The sequence below is a fragment of the Bicyclus anynana genome, chromosome 11 (assembly GCF_947172395.1).
Source record: "Bicyclus anynana chromosome 11, ilBicAnyn1.1, whole genome shotgun sequence".
NCBI classification, from domain to species: Eukaryota; Metazoa; Arthropoda; class Insecta; order Lepidoptera; family Nymphalidae; genus Bicyclus; species Bicyclus anynana.
The window spans coordinates 10,966,304-10,990,529 of record NC_069093.1 but is presented as its reverse complement, the minus strand read 5'-3'; the positions used below and the strand labels follow the sequence as shown (position 1 = coordinate 10,990,529).

Here is a 24,226-nt window from a genome sequence, read left to right as displayed (position 1 = left end):
CTATAGACATGTTACGTGCGTTTTCGTTTATATAGATTCACTTCTTTTCCTTGGAGTATACTTGTATTCTTTGGGTGTATATATTTTGTAAGTATATTTTTACATCTAACTATGCTCAAAATCCACCTGTCTATTTACATCTCTGCCAACGATGATAAGTCGCCATTGACCAATGTTTAAAGTCAAACTATAAAAGTCGCATCGCATCGCAATAGGTACTTGTACCGACTCATAAATCTATGGTCGCAATCATATAGACAGAGAACATCACATTATTATTTCTCCGTCCCTCCTTCATCATCATAGAGGAATTAGATATAGAGGAATTAAATTCACCAACAGGGGGATGACGGGGATGTGAGCTTACACATCGGAAATATTTAACACCAATAAATATTGTAGGTATATATCCTTACAAACTACTATAAATTTGGTTCGCAATACACACAAGTGTATTTTTTTATACAGCGACAGCAAGAACAACAAACACATTGCTTAGTATTGCACATCCACATACAGAATATATACACGAAACGTGTATATATTCTGTCATACTTCATCTTATAAAATTCTTTTTTAATTCAAAAATAAAAATATTCAAAATTAAAATCATCTTTCTTAGAGAACTTCATCTTTGATGACTTTATCTTTCAGTAGAGAAGTACTTTGTCTCGTCCTTTGACACCTAAAGCTCTCGTCTCTTCCTTCGCAGTAGGCGTATTATATTCTTTTAATTAATAATAATATATATTCTTTGATGCCAATCATACAGAAAAACTGAAGATTAACTATAATTCCTCTGAGGTAATAGCTACATGTCTACATGACACTCAATGGTACCAGCATTTACACAAAAACAAAATGAAAATTGACAAGCTACAAACTTACAAAGCTAAGTGAGCTGTCATTTTTACAACTAAAAATCATCTTGATTTTCTAAAACAAAAGTTAATTTTTTGCTGTATTTCAAGTCTCAATATAATTAAAGATGTTTCGTGCTAATAATTTTGACAAATTACTAGGCAAGTATCTATAAAGAGAGGAAATCAACTGAACTTAAATAGGTTTTTTCCTAGTGTTATCTTTCTGAAATGGTATTCGATGAGTATTTTACTAATTTGCATCACTTTCCTTTTTGTTATACTTTGATTTGAGAACAAATTCTTAGTTAATTATCGCGTTGTTACCATTATTCACAAGTATTAAACGTCTGCAATGCCATTTATTGTGATGAAATGTTTTCCATTATTTTCTAGATAAAGCGACAAGTAATCTACGCCTAGACCCTGATTGGCCCTCTATCTTACAAATTTGTGATTTAATTAGACAAAATGATTGTTCGTGAGTAGTTTTATTATTAATATGAATGTTCTTCAATGTTTATGTATGCATCAAAAACACTTTCAATGTCATATCTATTTTGTTAATAAGCTGTTGTGATATTTTAGGCCCAAATACGCGGTTACAGCGATAAAAAAGAAGCTTTACTCCCAAAACCCACACCAGGCTATGTTTGCTCTCCTAGTACTAGAGAGTATTGTTAAAAACTGTGGTAAGTAATAGTGCCTAATACAAATTGAAATCAATTAAAATATATTAAAGAAACTTGTGACTCACTTTTTATACCTTGACAAGGCAAAAACTTGACTGCTTTATTCAATGATTACTTGCATGCTTGATTTAATTGTGTTTTCTAAGAGTGTTGGCCTCTGCTAGTTCACATTATATATATTTAAACAATAAACTACACTAAAGAGGATGATTTGTGTTTTTGTATGTAACAAAACTCAGAACAACTGGATCAATTTGTAAAATTCTTTCACCAATAGAAAGCTGCATTATCAATGAGTACATAAACTATATTTTATTCCTGTATTCCCACATGAACAGGAATTATACATGTGAATCCACAAGGTTCTGCTAGTATAATATAGATAATTATTTTTTATATTAGTCTTGGTTGGGCTTGCGGTTAACTACAATCATGCCTGATGGTAAGCTATGATGAGGTCTGAGATGAAGCGCGCTTGCCTAGAAGATGCCTATTCACTCTAGCCTTGAAGGTGTACAAATTGTCGGTGTCAGGAAACAGATGCCAGAAGGGCATTCCACATCTTAGCAGTTCTAATTAGAAACATTGGCGCAAAACATTTTGGCGGGTTGACTGAACGTCGGCAACAAAGGGATGCCATTTTTCACAACATCTCGAAGATAATATAGATTACTGTTTTAACTGGTTAAATATTTATATTAGTTCTTAGATTTGATTTCAAAGAGTGAGTAAGACACACAACCAGGGAGATACTTTACTGATCTTTCTGACGAGTATTTAACTAAAAATTTTGTCAATTATTTAACAAATATGTAGAATATGACATGCTGAATGTTTAGGTAAACTATTTTCAACTGTAAGAACAAAAGCACAGAATAATTTAGTGTATGAAATAATTCTTAAGAATGAACAGTCATGCACAGTTAAGAAATGATAAATAATGTAAATAAAAACTGATAATGACATTATTTATTGATACAGGATATCACATTTCTGTTAATAAATACATTGATACCCTCAATTATACAATTGCAAGGCAATAAGTTGTGTTGATGTACTTTATGACCTTTATACCTACTGGTATTGTTGAACCAATTCATTTTTGAAAAAGAGGTGGACCGCCAAATCCAACTCGGCTGGGCACCATTCGGAAACTTTGTGATACTTTTTGTCCGAAATTCCTCCTGAAAGTGCCTGCAGACAAAAGTCTTTGAACAGTGTTTGACTGCCGCGTGGCGCAGTGGGTAGTGACCCTGCTGTCTGCATCCACGGCCGTGGGTTCGATTCCCACAACTGGAAAATATTTATGTGATGAGCATGGGTGTTTTCCAGTGTCTGTGTGTATTTATACATTATATAAGTATTTATAAGTAGTATATAAATGTATATGAATATTATAATATCAACTATCTTAGTACCCATAACACAAGCTACTCTGTATGCTTACTTTGGGGCTAGATAGTGATGTGTATTGTTTAAGTATATTTATTTATTAAAATCGTAAAAATCGAGTGTGTGTTACCAGTGATGATCAATGGTTTGGAGACTTGGTCGCTAACTATGGCCCTCATAAGAAAGCTCAGAGTAACTTTGCAGACAATGTAACAAGCTATGCTTGAAGCATCTCTTCATGATCAAACCAGAAATGAGGAGATCCGCAGAAGAACTGAAGTCACCAACATAGCTCAACAAGTCGCAAAGCTGAAGTGGCAATGAGTGGGGCACATAGTTCGAAGAGCCAATTGATGTTGGGGTCCCTAGGTGCCAGAATGGTGACCCTGCATTATAAAGCGCAGTGTTGGTCGACCACCACCAGGTGGTGTGATGACATCAAGCAAATCGCAGGGATTCGCTGGATGCATGAGGCTAGGTATTGTGATGTTTAAAAGTCCCTAAAAAAGGCCTATGTTCTGCAGTGGACGTCCATTGGCTGATATGATGATGATGATGATGACATGTGAGCATGTGTTTCATGTTTTGTGTATTTTAGGTTCTGGAGTCCATGATGAAGTGGCTTCCAAAGTGTTCTGTGAGATGCTCCGTGATTTAGTGAAGACAACACAACATGAAAACCTACGCACTAAAATACTAGATTTAATACAAGCGTGGGCATTTGCTTTTCGAAATACGCCCAAATATAGAGCTGTCCAGGTGAGTTTATTTTAATTACTAGCGGACGCCCGCGACTTCGTTCGCCCTTAGACCTCTTCAATTAATCCCTATCGCAAAATCCGTTCTTAGTGGATACCTACTAACTATAAACTACCTCCCTGCCAAATTTCGGTTTTGTACATCGAGCGGTTTTCGAAATTTCGTGATGAATGACCTTTCGCATTTATACATTTAGATTGAATTTTATCCGCCCACCACACAATGCATAGGTGGCGTGGGAAGTAGCAAGGGTAGTAAGCAGAGACGTCCAGTAACCACGTTACTCGTCCTGCCGCGTCTCATACCGCTCGTTATGCCCACCGCTCACTATTTTGTTGGCGCGAGTGAAAATACTAGTAGGGGGTGCTGTGATTATTCGCAGGGCGAGGGCAACACCTCGGCAGCGCGAGTATTGTGTGCTGCGGCTTAAAACCTCAACATCTGCACGCTTATGGGGTCAGACCAGAGTGTCGCGGCAAGCTTACGGCCTACAATACCCAGTGGCTTGCACTTCATAAATGCATTAAATTACTGCATACCCTTAAGAGTTGTTTTTTTTAATGCTTACTAAATGAAGATTTTCCCAGTTTGGTTAATTTATCTTACTAGTGCATTCCCTGATCGACAACCTTATGCACGCCACTGACCATACATTAGCTTACTTCTCTCCATACCCAAGCATGTCCCTATACGCGCTTGCCTCTCTCACCCCTTCCTCGTCTCGCCTCGCCGTCAGTCTGCGTAGGTAGCCTAGTCGGCGCCTGGTTGACTGCGACGCGATACGGTTACGATCCCTATTTCCTTTACGAGTTGATATGTGTGATATGACCTTTAAGAGTAAACCTGAGAGTCCTTGGGTTAGATCCCAGCATGTTGCAGAGATTATCATATAACGTTTTGGGAGTGTTCACTAAGATTGTCTGATGTATGTACCAATGTTTAAGTACATAATATGTATGGAGACCTATTCAAAGTGTGCATTCGTTTGCAAAACGAGTTTTCACAAAGATTCGGAATTATGTACATAAATCTCGTGAACATGACAAAAAGGTCGCATGCAATCTCGAATGGCCGTCATTGATATTCAAACTCAAAGGCATGTCGTATTTGTCTGTCATGTTTTATTTTTTTAAAGAAACTTGCTCATGTAGAATTTTACACCATGGCGTGATACCATAGTGAATATAGTAATTCTGATTTGATTGTAACACATTTTCATCACTACAATGATAAAACAAAGTCTTCTACTGAGTCTTTTAGGGCGATAAAATAAAAGAGTATCTTGTTAGTTTCATGAATTTATGTTGACTTCAGTTCGTTTTATATAGAATGATGCGGGTGACAGTTCGTTACACCCTTGAAAGTTTGCCGCGATTCACGATAATAGTTCGTATTACGAACGTCATACGGGCGACTGTCGCTGTACCCATGCTATATGATGAGAGCCGTGATAGCCCAATGGATATGACCTCTGCCTTCGATTCGGAGGGCGTAGATTCGAATCCGGTCTAATATTTCAGGTATGTAACGGTGAAAGAAAAACATCGTAAGGAAACCTGCATACCTGAGAATTTTAAGAAGAATCCGCATTGGGCCAGCGTGGTGGACTATTTGGCCTAAACCAGCTGACATTCTGAGAATAGACTCGTGCTCACTGAGCTGAAGATGATGATGATGATGAAATGGGATATTTAGTTCACAAATACATGCGATAAAAAGTAGTTTCGGATTTGGCTCCCTTACAGTTTCATTATTTAAACTAGCGGACCTCAGCTTCTCAGCTTGGAATTCGGTAATGTTTCTAATATGTACCATTTTTTAGGCGTACGTATATTAAGCTATGCATTCATGTGAAGTCAGGGCAAATCGCTAGCGTATTATCTATACTAATATTATAAAGCTGAAGAGTTTGTTTGATTAAACGCGCTAATCTCAGGAACTACTGGTCCGATTTGAAAAATTCTCTCAGTGTTAGATAGCTCATTTATCGAGTAAGGCTATAGGCTATATATTATCCCCGTATTCCTACGGAAACGGGAACCACGCGGGTGGAACCGCGCGGTGCCAGCTAGTATATAATAATATCCTTGATGGTCATAATACATTATGTCATTCCCTACTTTCACATGAGTGTGTCGTGTAAAGTTATTGATTTCATCTTAATCTAATTAGCTGGTACAGACCAATGTGCTTCAACGGATTTTTATAGAAGTTGAGCTGAAGGAGTGTTGATAAAATGTATATTATTTGTCGTATCATTTATTTATATGCTGTGATAAATCGAGTGATTATATAGTGAGTCAATGCACTCGTGCTGTGTAAACAAAATGTGTTTGTGTTATATTTTGTTTAAAATTTACAAATTGCAGTAATCTGTACTTTAATATTTAAACTTTTGTGAGTGTTTTCTATAAAATAGCATAAGGTAAATGGCTAAACTCACTTGATTATTATTGTCGGAGTATCCCCGAATTATAATGCTAGCCACTCACCATCTGATAAGCCCACATGCCTGCAGCGCTAACGACTTGACGTCCGATTAAATTAGTCGTGTGTTTGATCGGCATGATATGCATATCGCGACCAACACACGATCAGTTTTATCGACTGTCAAGCTTTTAGCGCTGCTGGCATGTGAACTTTCTTAATCATTGATTTTCATTTAATTTTAAAAGATTTTGAAATTTTATTTTGCAAACATCCAGACAAACTTTGCTTTTTACATATAAATTAATTAATTTTGATCTTATTTACCTGAATGTTTAATAAAATTCAATATATTCAAACCTAGTCATCATTCCCGTTATAATCATGTAAGGTATTCCACACATTTTTTTATTTTCAAGATTAAACTATAAATGGATCAGTGATTGTTCACTGAATCACAATAGAGATATATCTTTACTCTGACTGAATACAATTAGCAAAGTATTAACATACCTAATATACGAGTAGGTGTATGACGCCAAATCGTATCTAATATGACCCACGTTTAACATCTTATCAGTCATCATGTTATGAGTCATATCTGCTATACAACAAAGCCTCTAATGTGTTATTATTTTTCAAATCGTACTGAAGGAAGTACTTAAAATACTTTCATTGTCATGTTTAAGATATTTTATTATTTAAAAAATATAATACTTAACAACTAAGTGAGTGTGATTAAAATACAGATTTAGGATGTGAATATAGTATACTACGGTTCGTTTCATGTAGGATGGTGCGGGTGACAGTTTGTTAAACTCTTGAAAGTTTTCCGCGATTCACGATAATAGTACGTATTATGAACGTCATACAGGCGACTGTCACCGTACTCATGCTATCTGAAAAACACTTTAATGGATGCCCGCGACTTCGTCCGACCTTTGATCGCCTTAATCCGGCCTTGTCGCAAAATCCCTTCTTACTGGACGTCTGTCTAATGACTATAAACTATAGTCTGGCAAGTTCGTATATAACACTCCCATGATATGCGGGCGACAGGGGGAAAGACTGCGCGGGTGTGAAATCGTGCGTGCGGGGAAGTGACGTGCATCAGTCATGGATTTTTCATTCGTCGCTACACGCCCCCGGCCCGCGCGGCTCATTGGGAGTGGTTCGAAGTTATACATTCTTACCTTCGCCTCTTGCCTCCGACCTTTGGCTTTTATATACATACTAGCAGACGCCGCGCGGTTTTACCCGCGTGGTTCTTGTTCCCGTAGAAATACGGGGATAATATATAGCCTTCCTCGATGAATGGGCAAGATTTTTTTAAATCGGACCTAAGATTAGCGCGTTCAATCAAACAAACAAACAAACTCTTCAGCTTTATAATAGTAGTATAGAATTAGGTTTATATTATAATTATAATGTATATTCATTTGTCGTCAGGACACAGTGAACATTTTGAAGGCTGAAGGGCACAAATTTGCACCGCTGAAGGAGTCTGACGCCATGTTCTCTGCTGACACGGCCCCCGAGTGGGCCAATGGAGAGGTTTGCCACAGGTTAGTTGTTTTCATGTTGCTCTATGTATAGTGCCACATAAAATAGTAGAATTTAATAAAAATGGTAATAAACTCGCATTGTGGCAACACCACATTTACTGTCACAATCACAAAGATCTGTCAATTATAGAGCAACTAGCGGACGACCGCGACTTCGTCCGCGTGGAAGTTAGTTTTTCACAAATCCCTCGGGAACCATAGATTTTTCCGGGATAAAAAGTAGTCTATGTGTTAATCCAGGCTATAATATATCTTTATACCAAATTTCAGTTAATTCCTTTCAATTAATGAAAGAGTAACAAACATTCATATCATCAAAATCATCAGTTATCGCAAATCTCGGGAAACCGTGGATTTTTTCGGGATAAAAAGTATTTTTTTCAGCTAAATCGCTTCAGTAGTAGCGGCGTTATAGAGAAACAAACATCCAAACAAACATTCAAACATCCATACAAACTTTCGCATTTATAATATTAGTCGGATTCATAATATTAGTAGGATTTATAATATTAGTAGGATTCAAATAATGACTGATTGTTTGAATGGTACACCAAGATAAATAATAACCTTGTTATTGAGTCGACTGCTAGGTCCGTCAATAATTGCTATAAGCAATAATTCCTCTATAATCTTAACTCGAACATATTTTCAGATGTCGGGTAGCATTCACACTGATGGTGCGAAAACACCATTGTCGTGCTTGCGGCCAGGTGTTCTGTCAGCAGTGCAGTTCCAAGACTTCCACATTACCTAAATTTGGCATTGAGAAAGAAGTAAGCACTTTCTCCCATTTTATTTACCTAATTAGTAGGAGGGAGATCTTCTGAATTCTACTACCAACTTCATTTCTACTACGGCATCACTATTTAAAGGGCTTTTCAAGTGTAACTATAGAATCATGAGACTTAACCTACAAGTATGTTGCAAAATCGATCACTATGATTACCCTGAGATGCGATAATATGAACCTAAAGTGATAGCCTCTTAATTCTCTCTTAAGCCTCTTCATTGTTTTCTGTTTTTTTTAATTCTCTACAAGTTTTCCCTTGACTACAATCTCACCTGATGGTAAGTGATCATGTAATCTAAAATGGGAGCAGGCTAACTTGTTAAAAGTAGGATGAAAATTCACACCCCATTTGGTTTCTACACGACATCCTACTGGAATGCTAAATCGCTTAGCAGTACGTCTTTGTCGGTAGGGTGGTACCTATCATAGATAACTAGTCACAGCCGAAGCCTCCCACCAGCCAGACCTGGACCAATTAAGAAATCAAACCCAGGACCTCTTGATAATCCAAAGCGAACACCACTGCCCCTCGCAGGTCTTCATAATTTTACTTGTCTTGTTTATTATTTTACAAGAAGCTCTACGAATCTAAGATCTAAATTGTCTCTGCCAAAATTCATCCATATTGGTTCAGCAATTATTAGTATGGAAAATAGCTGTTTATATAAATATATTAATATTATTAGTTTCTTTATGGTTTGCACAGGTCAGAGTGTGTGATGCCTGTTTCGATAAAGTAAGCCGTCCCCCATCTTCTACTGCGAAGCTGGAAATTGTTGACACATCAAGTGACTATGGGCCTGCAGCACAGCCTCAGGTAAGCTAGATAATAATGTACTTAACACATTCGCTGCGGTACGAGGTCAACTGACCTTGAATACCTAGTCTTCAAGAGTTATGAGGTCAATGCACCTTGTACCGCACCACATAAAATTTTAGTATAAGGTCAAAAAACCTTGTACCGCACCAGAGGAAAGTACAAAAAATCAGAGCCGCAGCGAAAGTGTTAAACTAGTATTATAAAGAGGTAAGATTTGATATGTTTTGTTTGTTCTATGAGCTTCCAATACTACTCGATTTTACAAATTTTTTGGCCAATGGAAAGCTTCATTATCAGCAAGTAATATAGGCTGTTATGCCCATATTACTGCCAAGAACAGCACAGGTAAAACCACAGGGTGTTACTAGATTTCTATGTTTTGACAAGCAAAATAAAATCAGTCAATTTGTTACCCATCTACTTGCATTGGAATAGTGTCATCATTAACAGCCGATGGACATCCACTGCTTGGCATAGGCCTCTAGCATGGACTTCCAAAAACAACAGTCTCAAGCCAAGGCTCCCTGAACCCGCTTGATGTCCTTGGTCCATCCAGTGGGAGGTCTACCAATGCTTTCCGGTGCAGTGTTGCCTTTGGTTCTTCTGCAGATCACCTAATTTCTGATTTGATTATTCAGATTGGAATAGTATATATTTAACTGCCACCTTGTCAAGTGCTTTGCCGGTGTGGATTTTGGTGATGAGGTTTCAGTCCTGGATCAAAAAATAAAATATTGAGCTTTTTTTTCCTTACAATGCTTTTCCTTCACCGTTTGAGACATGTGATTTTTAATTTCTCAAAATGCACTCAACTGAACAGTTGGAGGTGCATGTCCTGACCGGATTCAAACCCACACCCTCCGGAATCTGAGGCAGAGGTCACAACTCACACGCTCTTTTGAGTATAACTGCAGTGGCCATTGTTGCAAGGTTTTAACTTTTTTTTCAAGAAACACTTAATATTTGGTATTTTTTGTTTTAATTTATTGGAATGTGAAATAAAGTTTATTTTTAGGTTAAGCACATTTTATTTGGATTCCTTTTATAAGCTATTTTATTTTATGATTTATTTAAAGTTTATTGTCAGACTCGTAAATGGAGAACATGACACAAATCAGGAAATATTATGATTCTAGCGGATCTGATCAAGCTTCGCTTTGACTTATGTGTGCTTATTCCCTATCTCTACCCTTCCTTACTTCCACCCTAACCCTGCCCTAAAAAAATACCATAAAAGCCATTGTCATGTATCAAGGAATATTCTAAAAAAGAATTTCATTGGTTCAGCTATTTTCAAGATTTGAGCTTAGAACATTTCATAAATTCATTTTTATATTCAAGATATAACCTACAAAAGAAAGATGTATGCATATGATACATTTTTCAAGAAGTTTAGGCTGTAGAACATTGGTCTAAGATTGGACTTACTAAATTTATACCCTCATCTGATATTTTTTTATTCTTTACAAGTTAGCCCTTGACTACAATCTCACCTGATGGTAAGTTATGATGCTAAATGGAAGCGAGGAGGAGGATAAAAATCCACACCCCTTTTGGTTTCTACACTATATCCTAAAGGAAAGCTAAATCGCTTGGCAGTACATCTTTGTTGGAAGGGAGAGTAAGAAAGGGTAGGGTAGACTTTCATTTCTTATTAGTGATAGGAAATAAAAGTGAGAGTGATTAACATGTGTTAGGCCCCAAGTTAACTAGGCAACCTGTGTACAATGTGTCAAGGACAAATAAATAACAGATGACATTATGTTTCTTATGCCAGATCTCATTCTATATCAAAAAATGCCTTTTGGCAGTTAAGTGACAATATTAACAATTTTGTATAAATCCTAACCTTACTTATCTAATCACATTGAAAGGATATAATTTGGAGAACTTACATAAAAAACCAAATACACTTATAATTAACTTTATTTTTCCTATACTTGTATCAATGTCCATCGTACGCATCGCCCGGCATTTCGCCGCCAGGCACCAACATAGCTATATTGTTACCATTTAACAATATTTGATCCAATTTTGTGATCTTCCTCCCTTCAGGCGTTGATTCGTATTCCGTCACATCGTCTAACAACATATTGACGAAATCGTCGAAACCTTGCAGTGTTCCCACCATTTCTTTGTCGTTTTTCATAATTATGTGTATGCGCGATCCAATACATTTGTCTACAAGTTCGAGTGGTAGCAATGTGTTTGGACTGGGCAGTGCTTGCGCCATTGTGTTTATACCTTATAACTCTCAATGCACTTAACTTAGTTTTGTAATTATATTGAAAAATCGCACAATTATAACATTAATTATCCCTATCCAGCGGCAACCACTTCACGCGAATAATTCACGAATGTTTTGAAAATTTGATGTGACGTTGACATTGACAAGTGAACTGGCACTTCGCAGTGACTCTGTCTTTGACGCGTTCTATTGACAGTACTGCATTATTGATTCGGATTTTACACTTTTATTTTTTGCAATTATACACATTTTACATTTGTTATAATTTTATTATTCATCTAGTTTTATACATTAATTAATATCAACATATCTATTATAATATAGCGGTTAAATTATGTAACTTGTACAACTTGACCTTTCAAAGCATAGAGTTAGAAGAATTGAAAGCCGCGTAGCCAGTTCTGATTCTGAAAAAAAAACAGTTGTCAAATAAACTACAGATACGCCAGTTTGCGTTTGAATTTAAATTGGAAACTTGAAAAATAACGGTGTAACCGAGTGTAATTTGTTCGTGAGACGTGAATCTTTATTTAAATTCAGTAGACGACAATAATGGCTAGAAAGTTTGTCACTGATTTTCGTGGTGATTTGCCTATGACGCCAGACGATAAGTTATTCATCAAAAACGAGCCATTAACCCCGAGGGACGAGGACTTTGTTGATCACAATAATTATTCATTTGAGGAGAACGATAACCACCAAATGAGAAGATCGCTATCGATGGGGGACATTGCGACTATAAAGGAAGAACTCGTAGACTTTCAATTCGAAGAAAATGAAGGTAATAATTTGAGCAGACTCAGAAAACAGTCTTGTGCGCCAGAATTGTCAAGGACCAAGTTCGTCTCCATGGCCGAAGCTATCTATCGTTATCAGAGGGACACGCCTGATCGTTTTCACACTGGTAAGCCGAAAACATTTGTAGGACAACGTCATTCCGTTCTAAGCCTTACTCGTCCCCAATCACCCATGCTTAGATGCAAGAACCGTGCCCGCATACAACATATTTTATCGCAGAAAGAAAAAGAAGAATTAGAAGTCGAAGAAATCAGGAAGTATCAAATTAAAGCTCATCCAGTACCAAAGTCTGTCATTGAAGGTGGATATTTACCTGAGATACAAAGAAAACCCAATACTGTACCAGAGCCATTTAACCTAACTGAAGTGCATAAAAGATTGCCAGCATCACCAGAAAATCTTACTAATTTCAAAGCTCGACCTGCCCCTAGACACATCCTAGAGAATCCACCTAACAACTTGCTTACCATACCCAAGAAAACTGTGACTAAACCAGTGAGCCCTAAATTCCACTATAAAGGATCTACTTTGGCTGACAACAAAAAGAATTTGAAAAACAAAGAAAATCAACCTAATTCTAACAAAGTTGTCAAACATGTTGGCCCTGTTAAACCAGAACCATTTTCTTTTGAAAAACGGGATGAAGAGCTAAAACGTAGAAGAGAAGAGCGTATAAAACGTCAACTAGAGGAAGAACGCATGCTTGCTTCACAATTCAAAGCCCAGCCTTTACCTGTGGCGGTTAAGTCCAGGATGCAGGCTGCAACCACAAAAAGCTCTGCATCTTCCACATCATCAGAGAACAAAGAAAACCATGTTAAATTTGAGGCAAAACCGCCTGTAGTCCTGTACAAAAAACCATTCAAACCAGTTCTGCAAGGAACTCAAATTGTACAACCCAAACCCTTTGACTTGGCTACTCAGAAGCGTGCAGCAGAGCGAGAACACTTTGATAAACTGCTCAAAGAGAAAGAAGCAGAGATTGAAAAACTAAACCAACAGAGACAGAAGGAGCAACAAGAGGAAGATGAGAAAGCTTTAGCAGAGTTACGCGCCAATTTAGTCCACCATGCAAAACCAGTGCCCTCATTGGAACCAAGGCTTCCGGGAAAAATATACATTCCCCTCACAATGCCAGAGACTCCCAAGTTAGTTAGAAGACTGAGAAAACAGTAAAATTTTGTATATGTCATTAAATTATGTGATACTTCTATTTTGCTATTTGAGATGGTTTAGACCAGAGGTTCCCAAACTTTAATGCAATGAAAACTTTTTTTTACAGTTTTATAACAAAGCATATTTTCCATAAGACACTTCTTATTGTAGACATCTCTGTATGTTTTCTTAATTTTTAAAGTGAATTTTACATTTTGAAAAATTTACTTTAGAATCTCATAACAATCTCTGAGACAGTTGGTTGGATTATGGGTTTACATTGTTTTTGGTCACTGGGAACATGATTTGTTTATGTAGAGGAAAATATTCTATAATATTGTGTGTTTAAGAGTCTGTATCATTAAAAGCTTCCAAAGCCACCTCAGTCCAAACTTCATTATAATTGGCTACATACTTAAGACAGAAACTTTGCAACTAACTTTCAACTTTCATAAATTTTGGTAGGCACAATTATCTGTGTGGGTCTCATAGGCTCTTAGTCCAATTAGGTAGGTAATTTTATTTTTAACTGACTTCATTATTTTCTGGACATTGTAATTTTTTTATAATAAAATGATCTACTTTTAATATTTTTGAGTGTTTCATTATTCAACCCTACATCATTTTACATAGTTATATATCTACTAGTGGACCCGGGCGAGCTTCGCTTTGACTTACTCTACACTACTTAGAGTACACTAAGACCAATTTGAATAGTTTTGAAAAAATCCCTAGGGTGACCAAATATTTTTTTTTTTCAGATTTATCAAATTTTTTGAATCAGTTTTTTCAATACTGTAGCTGCTGTAATTAAGATTTTATAGATCTGATTTTTGTTAAACATTAGCTACGGATTAAATTACCAATGTCGGATAATACCATTTTTATAAATAATGTTTTATAATTGTTTTGTAGAAGATGCTTTGAGTGCAATAATTATTTTTTTCTTATTAAGATGACTGATCTATACTAATATTATAAAGCTGAAGAGTTTGTTTGATTGAACGCGCTAATCTCAGGAACTACTGATCCGATTTGAAAGATTCTTTCAGTGTTAGATAGCCCATTTATTGAGGAAGGCTATAGGCTATATACTATCCCCGTATTCTTACGGGAACAGGAACCACGCGGGTGCAACCGCGCGGCGTCAGCTAGTTTAAAATAAATGTATGAAATCCCATCATTTTTATGGTACAATAAGTGCAGTGCACTTATCGAGGTATAAATTAGTATAAAACTTGTGTCTACTGTTTGTACATAGTTGCTGGTAAAGGTTGCTGGCATGGAAGATGCTGAATTTTCTATGTAAGAAAAATGCTAAAGTGTGCACTTTTTGTTTTTTTCTTCAAAATTTATTAAAATGTCTGCGTGCTGTCGTTTGTATTGGCTTGTTATTAAAAAAAATCCATATAAAAATATACTCTTATCAGATCTTTAGTATGTCAAAATGCTTGTTTATTCAATGAATAGAGAATTTTGCTTAAAAATTAAATCTGTTTTTTAATACCAAATAAATAAAAATGACTCCTTTAGTAAATTTAGGCAAGTAGACAGATAGTGTGTTAAATCTGTTTTTTTTAGTACCAAATAAATACAAATGACTGCATTAGTAAATTTATGGCAAGTAGACAGTGTGTGTATTATTTACTAGTACATGCCGCGCAGTTTCACCCGCGTAGTTTTTCGTTTCCGTAGGAATGCGGGGATAAAATATAGCCTATAGCATTCCTCAATATCTATCTATCTAACACTGAAAGAAATTTTAATATCAGACCAGTAGTTCCTGAGATTAGCGCGTCCGAGCAAACATACAAATAAACTCTTCATATTAATTGATTATGAAACACGGCTAAAACTCACGTGATATTAGGTCGGAGTATGCCGGACTAGTTTCGAACCCATACACTCACGATAACACTCACGATAGTTTAAATTCTAAAACTCTTCAGCTTTATAATATTAGTATAGATTTTGTATAGGTTATTTTTTTTGTTTTCTGTTACCTACATATTTTTCTGTTACCAACAAGCTTAACAAACAAGAAAACGAACCAATCTTAAATCTTTTTTTGACGACCTCCTGGGTTCGATCCCCAGCTGGGTCGATTGAGGTTTTCTTAATTGGTTCAGGTCTAGCTGGTGAGAGGCTTCGGCCGTGACTAGTTACCACCCTACCGACGAAGACGCACCGCCAAGCGATTTAGCGTTCCGGTACGATGTCGTGTAGAAACCGAAAGACGTGTGGGTTTTCATCCTCCTCCTAACAAGTTAGCCCGCTTCCATCTTAGATTACATCATCACTTACTATCAGGTGAGATTGTAGTCAAGGGCTAACTTGTAAAGAATAAAAAAAAAAAATAATCTTCAAATAATGTTGTAAAACTGTCTGTATAGTCAACAATCTTTGCTTGCCCTCGGGTTGTACCCTAACCGGGTGATAAGGGTAGGGCCTTTTTAACTTTGACATTATTTATTTATTTGATACACCTACAACAAGTAAACAGTAGGTACATGAAAAATAAAAAGTACACAATGATCGTGGACAACGTGACAAATATTTTAGGATCGACAAAAGAAATATGGTGATCCTTTTATATTTAAGAAGTACCTACTAAAGTGTCAAAAATAAAGCTTGAAAACTAATAAATAAATAGATATGCTATTTAGTACCTACATGACGGTAATATTCACTGGCCGATGTTGAAGATGATGTACTTATTTCAGAAAAAGCCGGGAAAATCCGCCGAGGAGCTCCAGGAGGAAGAAGAGTTGCAGTTAGCGCTGGCGCTCAGTCAGTCTGAAGCGGAACACAAGGAGAAGGAGAGGAAAACACGCTCCTACATTGCCCCTGAAACCAGTCTGCACCCTACAAGTAATACATAAATACAAGTAATACATTTACAAAGATAAGCTTTTATGAAAATGCTTTGAAAAAAGTAGCACCAGAGTGAGTTCCAAGATAAGTCCATGTCCAACCTTGATGGACATATTTTCTTTACTCTGAAAGACTAGCGTGTGGCAACCACATATGTCGTGAAGGGAAAAAGACATACTGTCGACTAACAGCGGCTTTGTTCTTTGCGATGCGACGAAAGAGAGTGATATAGGTCAATAACATGTCATGATATGATCTCGTGGCATATTATCAGCACCTTTTCTGGCCCATTGACATGACTATCCTACTTCCTATTAATATTATAAACGCGAAAGTTTGTATGGATGTTTGTTATTCTTTAACGCCGCAACTACTGAACCGATTTGGAAATCATCATTCCGGAAAAATCCATGGTTCCCGAGGGATTTGTGAAGAACTAAATTTCACGCAGACGAAGTCGCGGGCGTCCGTTAGTATAATATACGACAAACTTCGCATTGTACGAACATAATATGTCTCAGCGTGGTTAAGTTAATGCAATATCAGAGCTGACTATAGTATGCGCATTATCATCTGAGTCGTCCGGTCATAAAAGTCAAAAAAGATAGGAATGTGCAGCGCGCCTACCTGCGCACCCTAATTATCGATAAACGGCTACCTGCGCACGTGCTAATGATGAGTCAATAATGATTTGGACGATTCTGATTGGTCGGTTTCTAATGTAATTGCATTGCGTATTTTTTTTGCTATAAATGTGTTTACTGCAATTAAATAAATACATTCATGTGTTACTCGTTGCGCACTATGGATACTAATATATAATAAATTTGGCAGAAGACGAAGATTCTGATGATGAAAACTCAGATGAAGATTAATTTTATTTAGTTAATAATTATATAATATGAAATATGTATTATATTAAATCAAATATTGTTAATTTTTTTAATTTTGTGAACAAGATACGATAATAAACTTTACTTATCGATAATATGTCTTTCATTGTTACACCCTTCACTAGACGGCTCCATAAGACCCATAAGTGCAAGCGAGATAGATATAGAGAAATGATTTATGGCCCTAAGACTCAGTTGTTAATGCTATTAGTATAGAAGTTTGGCACTATTACAAAGCCCTCCTAGATCCCACTTCTGACACCACTGTTACGAGGTGGTTCTGGAGGGCTTATAAATCAGACTCAGTTTAACATTAAAACCCTTTAATTAAGAAATAAATAGTAGGCAAACAAGTAGGTAAGTTTTTTTTGCCATTTTTTTTTATTGAGAAAGAATGAAATAAGGAACTTAAGCTAACTTATCCTAATAACTATACAAATCATGCCCACGTGGAATGGTGGCAAGAATACTGGCTGCATTTCTACGCTGGACAGATTATTATATCTCAATATCGAAATGGTCTATACTGCGTAATCTGTAAACGCGAAGCTGCGTCATGACACACATTATACTACATACTGAGTCGTGTGTGTCATCATAACAGTACCACATTGTTATTCAGGACAGTACAAATTTGTTATTAAGGAGGAGTGAGACCTTCTGACTCAGATTTTTCCTTAAAAGAAGGTCTCAGCCACATCAGTGACTGAAAATTCAAGTGGCTGTGTTGTTACAGTATCACCAACCCCGTCATCAGTGAGCGCTTCACCGGAGCACAGTAACACGGCCACGTCGGAGTTGTCGCGGTATCTGGACAGGAACTACTGGGAGCAGCGACTGTCGCGCGACACGGCCAACGCGCCCACTGCCCCCTCGTCGCACGGCACCAACGATGCAGCTGAGGTTGGTTTGTTCTTATGAATTAGCTTATCTTCTTGAGATGTGATAGCTCAGTGTATATGACCTCTGCCTTCGATTCGGAGATTGTAGCTTCGAATCATGCATGCACCTCCAACTTTTCAGTTGTGTGCATTTTAAGAAATTAAATATCACGTGTCTCAAACGGTGAAGGAAAACATCGTAAGGAAACCTGCATACCTGAATTTTCTTAATTATCTACGTGTGCGAAGTCTGCCAGTCCACATTGGGCCAGCGTGGTAGACTATTGGCCTAACCCCTTTCATTCTGAGAGAGGACTCGAGCTCAGCAGTCACAGTCAAAACACTTAACCTGAACTTACCAACCCGCATTGTAGCAATGTGCTGAGTCTAAGCACCGTGTCATTTAAACGGAAACAGCGATATTTTGTCGAGGATTTAGGCAAATAACACTAGTTTCCTATTTATTTCACCTCTATTTATCTAAAGTCCTTTGTATTCCAGCAAGAAGTGCCTAAACCGTCGATCAGCAAAGATCAAGAGGAAGAGGCTGAGGACAAAGAAATTGACGAGTTCGTTGAGACACTCAAATCACAAGTAGAAATATTTGTCAACAGAATGAAGAGCAATTCTTCGCGGTACGTAATTATTTTAATATACCTATTTGTTTCTTCAAGTTCATGAATTTAATGTTCATCGCCATTTATTTTTATTAACATCTAATATTAATAGTTAGAAAATATAATATCATTTGTCTGCCTGTACGCAATTTATTTGTAACCCCCTCAGAGTTACGTTACGTAACATACAAGTGATAATTTTACCAAAGTACTGGAAAACTTTGTTATTTAGTAAAAGCGATTAAAACATTGCGGTTTCTAAATAATAAAACAGATTCCTAATTCCCAATACATGCATCTGTTGTTTATTATTTATTAAAATATTAAAACAATGTTACGTAACGCGTTTTTTAAATCCCTGTAACGCTTCGTAACGTTTTACTCCCCCCCCCCCCCCTACTCACATAATACTTGACGATGATGATGATGATGATGATGATGATGATGATGATGATGATGATGACGATGATGGTAATGATGATGATTAATTACAGAGGGAGGTCGATCGCCAACGACACTTCGGTTCAGACTCTGTTTATGAACATAACAGCGATGCATTCCAAATTGCTGCGATACATCCAGCAACAGGACGACAAGCGCGTATACTTGGAGAGTTTGCAGGTACCTCCTGTTTCAAATTATAGGTGTAATTTTATTACAGGCACCTGAGGCTTAAGAACTATGCCTCAGTTTATTTTGTCTAAATGACTAAATAAGATGATAAATACTAAAAGCTTTTTAGAGGGAGTAAATTTTTATTATATTTTATACATAAACGAAATTTAATTGAAACATATTTTTCTTCTTTTTGTTAACTTATAAAAAATACAATTGACGATGGTAACGTTTGAAAAAAAATAGTGTCCATTATTTTGTTATTTTTGGAGTTCGAAATAGAAAATAAAATACCTACATTTCAATAAAGGTACAGATTGATATTGAAAATACATTCCTTTAACGATAACGAAGCACTAAAAGTTTGCACACTACAAAAAGTGTCATCCTGTATATATTGTAGGAAATAGTAGTCTTAGACGGACATGACGTCGCTCGATCTCGTGTTGGCTCGTGCCGAGGTGCCGACGCGATTTATTTCCGTAAAGAGTTGGGAGTTAGAGAGGAGTAGCGATCGGGCGGGAACGACTGGCGATATATGGCGCTCGCCGTACCGTCGGCCCCAGTAAATACGTGGCGTTCGAGCCGACCACAGTTTCATTTGTTAATTAAGTTGTCCTGACAAATATTGTGACGTTGGTCGATATTGGTTTTCTTATTTTTGTAAAATAATTTCAGTTCTTCTGAGTTTGCTAAAAATACATATTGAATCCCAAAGTGCTGGAATAGCGACCCCGCACTAGTAAGCGCAGTGTTTGCCGACCCCCCACCAGGTGGACTGACGACATCAAGCGAGTCGCAGGGATTCGCTGGATGCAGGTGGCTCAGTATCGTGATGTTTGGAAGTCCCTACAAAAGGCCTGTCCTGTCCTGCAGTAGACGTCCATCGGCTGATATGATGATGATGACATATTGAATGTTTGCAGGACAAGATAACGCAAGTGCGCGACAGTCGCGCGGCGCTGGACACGCTGCGCGCGGAGCACGCGGCGCGACTGGCGCAGGCGGCGGAGGCGGCCGAGAGACAGCGCCAGATGCAGATGGCGGCCAAGCTGCAGGCCATGCGGAAGAAGAAGCACGAGTACCTGCAGTATCAGCGCCAGCTGGCTCTGCAGAGGGTGCAGGTGAGCAGTGACGTGTACCCGTCCTTTTTTTTCTTCGTGTTAAGTAAGTGCTGATGGCTCCATGTGGGACCACTACGGCGACAACGGGGGGTTTGGGCGAGCGCAGAAACATCGCCTGATGAGACCCGAAGGCTGAAATAAGGATAGAGGACGGAACGACTCTCTAAAGGCGTCTCCTATGAGACTCGGACCTCGGCTTAGAGGGCCATTCTGGATGGTGTAACCGTGACCTGAGTGAATCAGTCCGGACGCCCCCGAGATCATGAGTTAGAAAACCCACGTCCGGGTGACGTTAGATATCGCGGACCTCGTCTTCGCCGGCAAAGACGCTGTGTTGCTTGTGATTGTGTTGCCCGGGAAGCATTGTCGGTCGTTATGTCATTGTCCTATAGGTAGCACGCGGCGCGACTGGCGCGAGTGGCTGCAGAGGGTGCAGGTAAACAATCTTATCTGTTTGTTCCGGCTTATCTCTGAAACAGCTGGACAGATTTTGAATTTCACTGGCGAATGCTTGATTTTAACTTGCGTACTGATCAAACACTTTTTTGACGTGACAACGTCTTATATATCGAAAAGACTGGCTGCACGCCCGAAAAAGTGCCCAATTCTGTCTGAGTAGGGTGAAATTAAAAATACCTAGATACTTAATTATGTAAATGCAATAAAATTAATAATTATCATTTTAAAAGATCAAAACAGAAATCTAGGAAATAGCGGGGTTTTAAAATCATTTTAATTTTTACCTTTGATGTAGGTATTATTTTATTTGCTATGGCACTCAATACAATTTATTAATTATATAGACAGAACAATCAACCCAAATGTAAAAGTTTTATTTACAAATTACCTTTCTTCTTTTTTTGGGCCAATAATGTTATGATTTTTTCTTATGACGTAAAATTGTCGTCCGTAAACCGACTTTATAGACAATCATTTTTTTTTAATTTCACGAAGACGAAATCACACCAATTAGCATCAGTTGACGATATAATTGCCCGGGAACTTCTCACTCACGGAAGTCTTACAATGGGATACGAAATTAAATGATTATTTATTTACAGGAGCAAGAAAGAGAGATGCAAATGAGACAAGAACAACAGAAGCACCAGTACATGATGTCCGCGAACAGTGGATATTTCATGTCGGGAGTTTCTATGATGCATTACCAACCAGCGGCGGGTGGCTATCAGAACCAACCTTACCCCAACCCTCAGTTCCACCCTCAAATGATGCCCCAAGCGACTACCGACGGCTCTGTTCCAATGCCTGGCCAGTCGCAAATGTCACAAGCTAACATACCATTGAATCCTAACCAAATGGGGAACGTATCTCAGTCTATGCCGCAAATGACGAACACTTACGCCATGTCCACTTCAGGGATGGCGTTAAGTCAACCACCGACTAGCATCCAACCCATGAACCAACCAAATATCCGACCAGCGATGAGCCAACAGTTGCCTCTGCAACAGCAAATGATGATGCAGCAAATGCAGCAGATGCGTATGCCCAACCAATCTGGTGTGCACCAAATCATCCCCCCTAATATGTCTAACGGTCTCGCCGGCCAAAACATTCCTCCCCAAAATCAGCCCAATCAGTTACCAAAACAGAATTTGCCTAACCAACCCCAACAATCAATGATGCCCCCAATGACTATCAGCCAACCAATGAACCAACAGACAAATCCAAACAATCCCATGTTTGGTATGCAAATGCCAAATATGAGAATGCCTCTAATGCAAGGAAGTCATCCGAATAATAATCAAGTTCCAGTATCAGGGTATCCGTTGAATGTCCAAAATCAACAAAACAATCAGCAAACCGGACCACAAATGCCAAATATGCAACAAATGCCTCTACCGGGACAAACAATGCCATTGCCCGGCCAGCAAATGGGTCCTCAAATGATGCAGGGTCAACTGCCTGGACAAAACCCACAGTTACCTCAAGCCCAAGGACAGCAAATGCAGCAGCAACCGCAGATGACACAGAGCCAAAATTTGCCCGGTCATCCGACACAGTCGCAAGGACAATCGGTGATGCAAGGACAGCCAATGCAACATCAAGGCCCTAACATGCAACAGCCAAACCAACAACAAATACCCCCGAATATGCCAAACAGCCAACAGGGACAACAAATGTCACATCACATGATGACAGGTGCTATGCAACAACCGACTACGCAGATGTCTCAACCAGGCCAAATGCCTCAACAAGTACCTAGCCAAAACCAACAACAGCAACCAATGTCACAAAACATTCAAGGTCAACCTAAGCCGCAGTCGTTTGGCAATGGTCCACCAAACCAGCAACAAGTACAGAACCAGCAACAACAGCAACCAACGCCAGTAAAATCAGAACACAACAACAACACTGCAGAGCTAATAAGTTTTGATTGAATCTAAATTATTCTGGTCTGTGAATAGATCTATTTGTTAGACTGTTTCATTGTATCTTTGGGAAGAATATTTGACAAGTTTGCAACAATTCACTTAGGAATGTGATATGGTGTTACAATTTTTTCTAATGTTTAAGCAAGTACTCGTTCAGCTTTTAAAATTTTCGATGTTGAAATAATATAAATATTAAATAAGAATATGGTCCATCCCACGTCAGAGGGATTATCTCCCGGTTGGCAGCACATCACTCTTGTTACTCGAGTTTGTATGTGATCGGTTAACAAAAGTTATGTTGTATAAAAGGCAGCCTTAACTGACACAGTCGCACTGAAGTGTTTTTCAAATAGCATGGGTACGGTGACAGTTACCTTATAAACGTCTATAATACATAGAAACGCGGCCAACTTTCAAGAGCGAAACAAACTGTCATCCGCACCATGCTATCTGAAAAACACTAGCAGCCGCTTTTCATTGGTCTGTTCTTGGTGTTCCGCAAACTTTTGGTGTTTAAAGTGTGTCTATGAAATCAAGAAATTTTAAGAGGTACTTGCACTTAATGTCTATTCAATATTTATTTCTTATATACTTATTTACTAATACATTATGGACAAACTGTTTAATGTAAACGTGAGCCTGCTTAACTTAACCATGTGCAGAGTAATTTAAGTCAATAGACATTATTCAACTCGAGAGCATGTGATAGGTTATAAATAAAAAAAAATCAATATTGAGAAAGGTTTATCTATTACTTTAGTTAGGTACTTACGTACAATGCTTATAACTTTCTGATTGAACGTTATTTTTCCGCGGTATACCCCTTAACGATCAATGTACATCAGTCACAGTATTCATATGCTTTGCGGAACACTAATCTTCGAGCGCAGAATAAAGAATGATCCAGAATGAGTCTTAACAAGCAGCATTGTGAAGCCGGTGAAATCCATAAAAACCTAACGTCACGCCATTTTTCTTTGTTAATATTGAAAATTAGAGCTTTTGAATTCTGTATTTGGAACGGCTACGACACCGTCGGGTTTTTTTGCGCTCATCTGTCTATTACTCTTTAATCTGTGTCTACGAGTGCTCCAACATAAAGACCAGCGGCTAAAAATAGATCACAAACTAGTAATTCATGTGCAGTCAACCAACCACATCACAATCTCACAATATAATCGAACATGATTCACAGGCAGTAGTCAATTTAGGTTTTAGAATAAAGGCCTTGTAATCTATGTAAATGTGCTAAAATGTAAAAAAAATACTATGTCGTACGTAGTTTATATATAGATAATATTAATTAATATAAAAATTAAATTA

At 37.8% G+C, this 24,226-nt stretch overlaps 3 protein-coding genes across 4 annotated transcripts; 2 read left to right on the top strand and 1 right to left on the bottom strand.

Moving 5' to 3' along the window:
* Window positions 1-870: 870 nt before the first annotated feature.
* LOC112049063 (hepatocyte growth factor-regulated tyrosine kinase substrate) lies at window positions 871-24,195 on the top strand. Of its 2 annotated transcripts, XM_024086817.2 has the most exons (13): window positions 871-1,022; window positions 1,257-1,341; window positions 1,449-1,552; window positions 3,543-3,703; window positions 7,580-7,695; window positions 8,348-8,468; window positions 9,192-9,302; window positions 16,230-16,377; window positions 18,010-18,176; window positions 18,656-18,789; window positions 19,266-19,392; window positions 20,313-20,510; window positions 21,572-24,195. In XM_024086817.2, exons 1-13 carry the CDS (start codon window positions 989-991, stop codon window positions 22,907-22,909), a joined length of 2,844 nt encoding a protein of 947 aa, XP_023942585.2. In that variant the 5' UTR covers window positions 871-988; the 3' UTR covers window positions 22,910-24,195. The 2 variants fall into 2 exon arrangements, with proteins under 2 accessions (XP_023942585.2, XP_023942586.2); XM_024086818.2 differs by lacking the exons at window positions 871-1,022; window positions 1,257-1,341; window positions 1,449-1,552; window positions 3,543-3,703 and adding an exon at window positions 5,973-6,128.
* On the bottom strand, window positions 11,214-11,688 carry LOC112049065 (U6 snRNA-associated Sm-like protein LSm5). The gene has a single exon (XM_024086822.2). It carries the CDS (start codon window positions 11,536-11,538, stop codon window positions 11,251-11,253), a length of 288 nt encoding a protein of 95 aa, XP_023942590.1. The 5' UTR covers window positions 11,539-11,688; the 3' UTR covers window positions 11,214-11,250.
* Window positions 11,962-14,098, top strand: LOC112049064 (targeting protein for Xklp2 homolog). The gene has a single exon (XM_024086821.2). It carries the CDS (start codon window positions 12,106-12,108, stop codon window positions 13,525-13,527), a length of 1,422 nt encoding a protein of 473 aa, XP_023942589.2. The 5' UTR covers window positions 11,962-12,105; the 3' UTR covers window positions 13,528-14,098.
* Window positions 24,196-24,226: the final 31 nt, after the last annotated feature.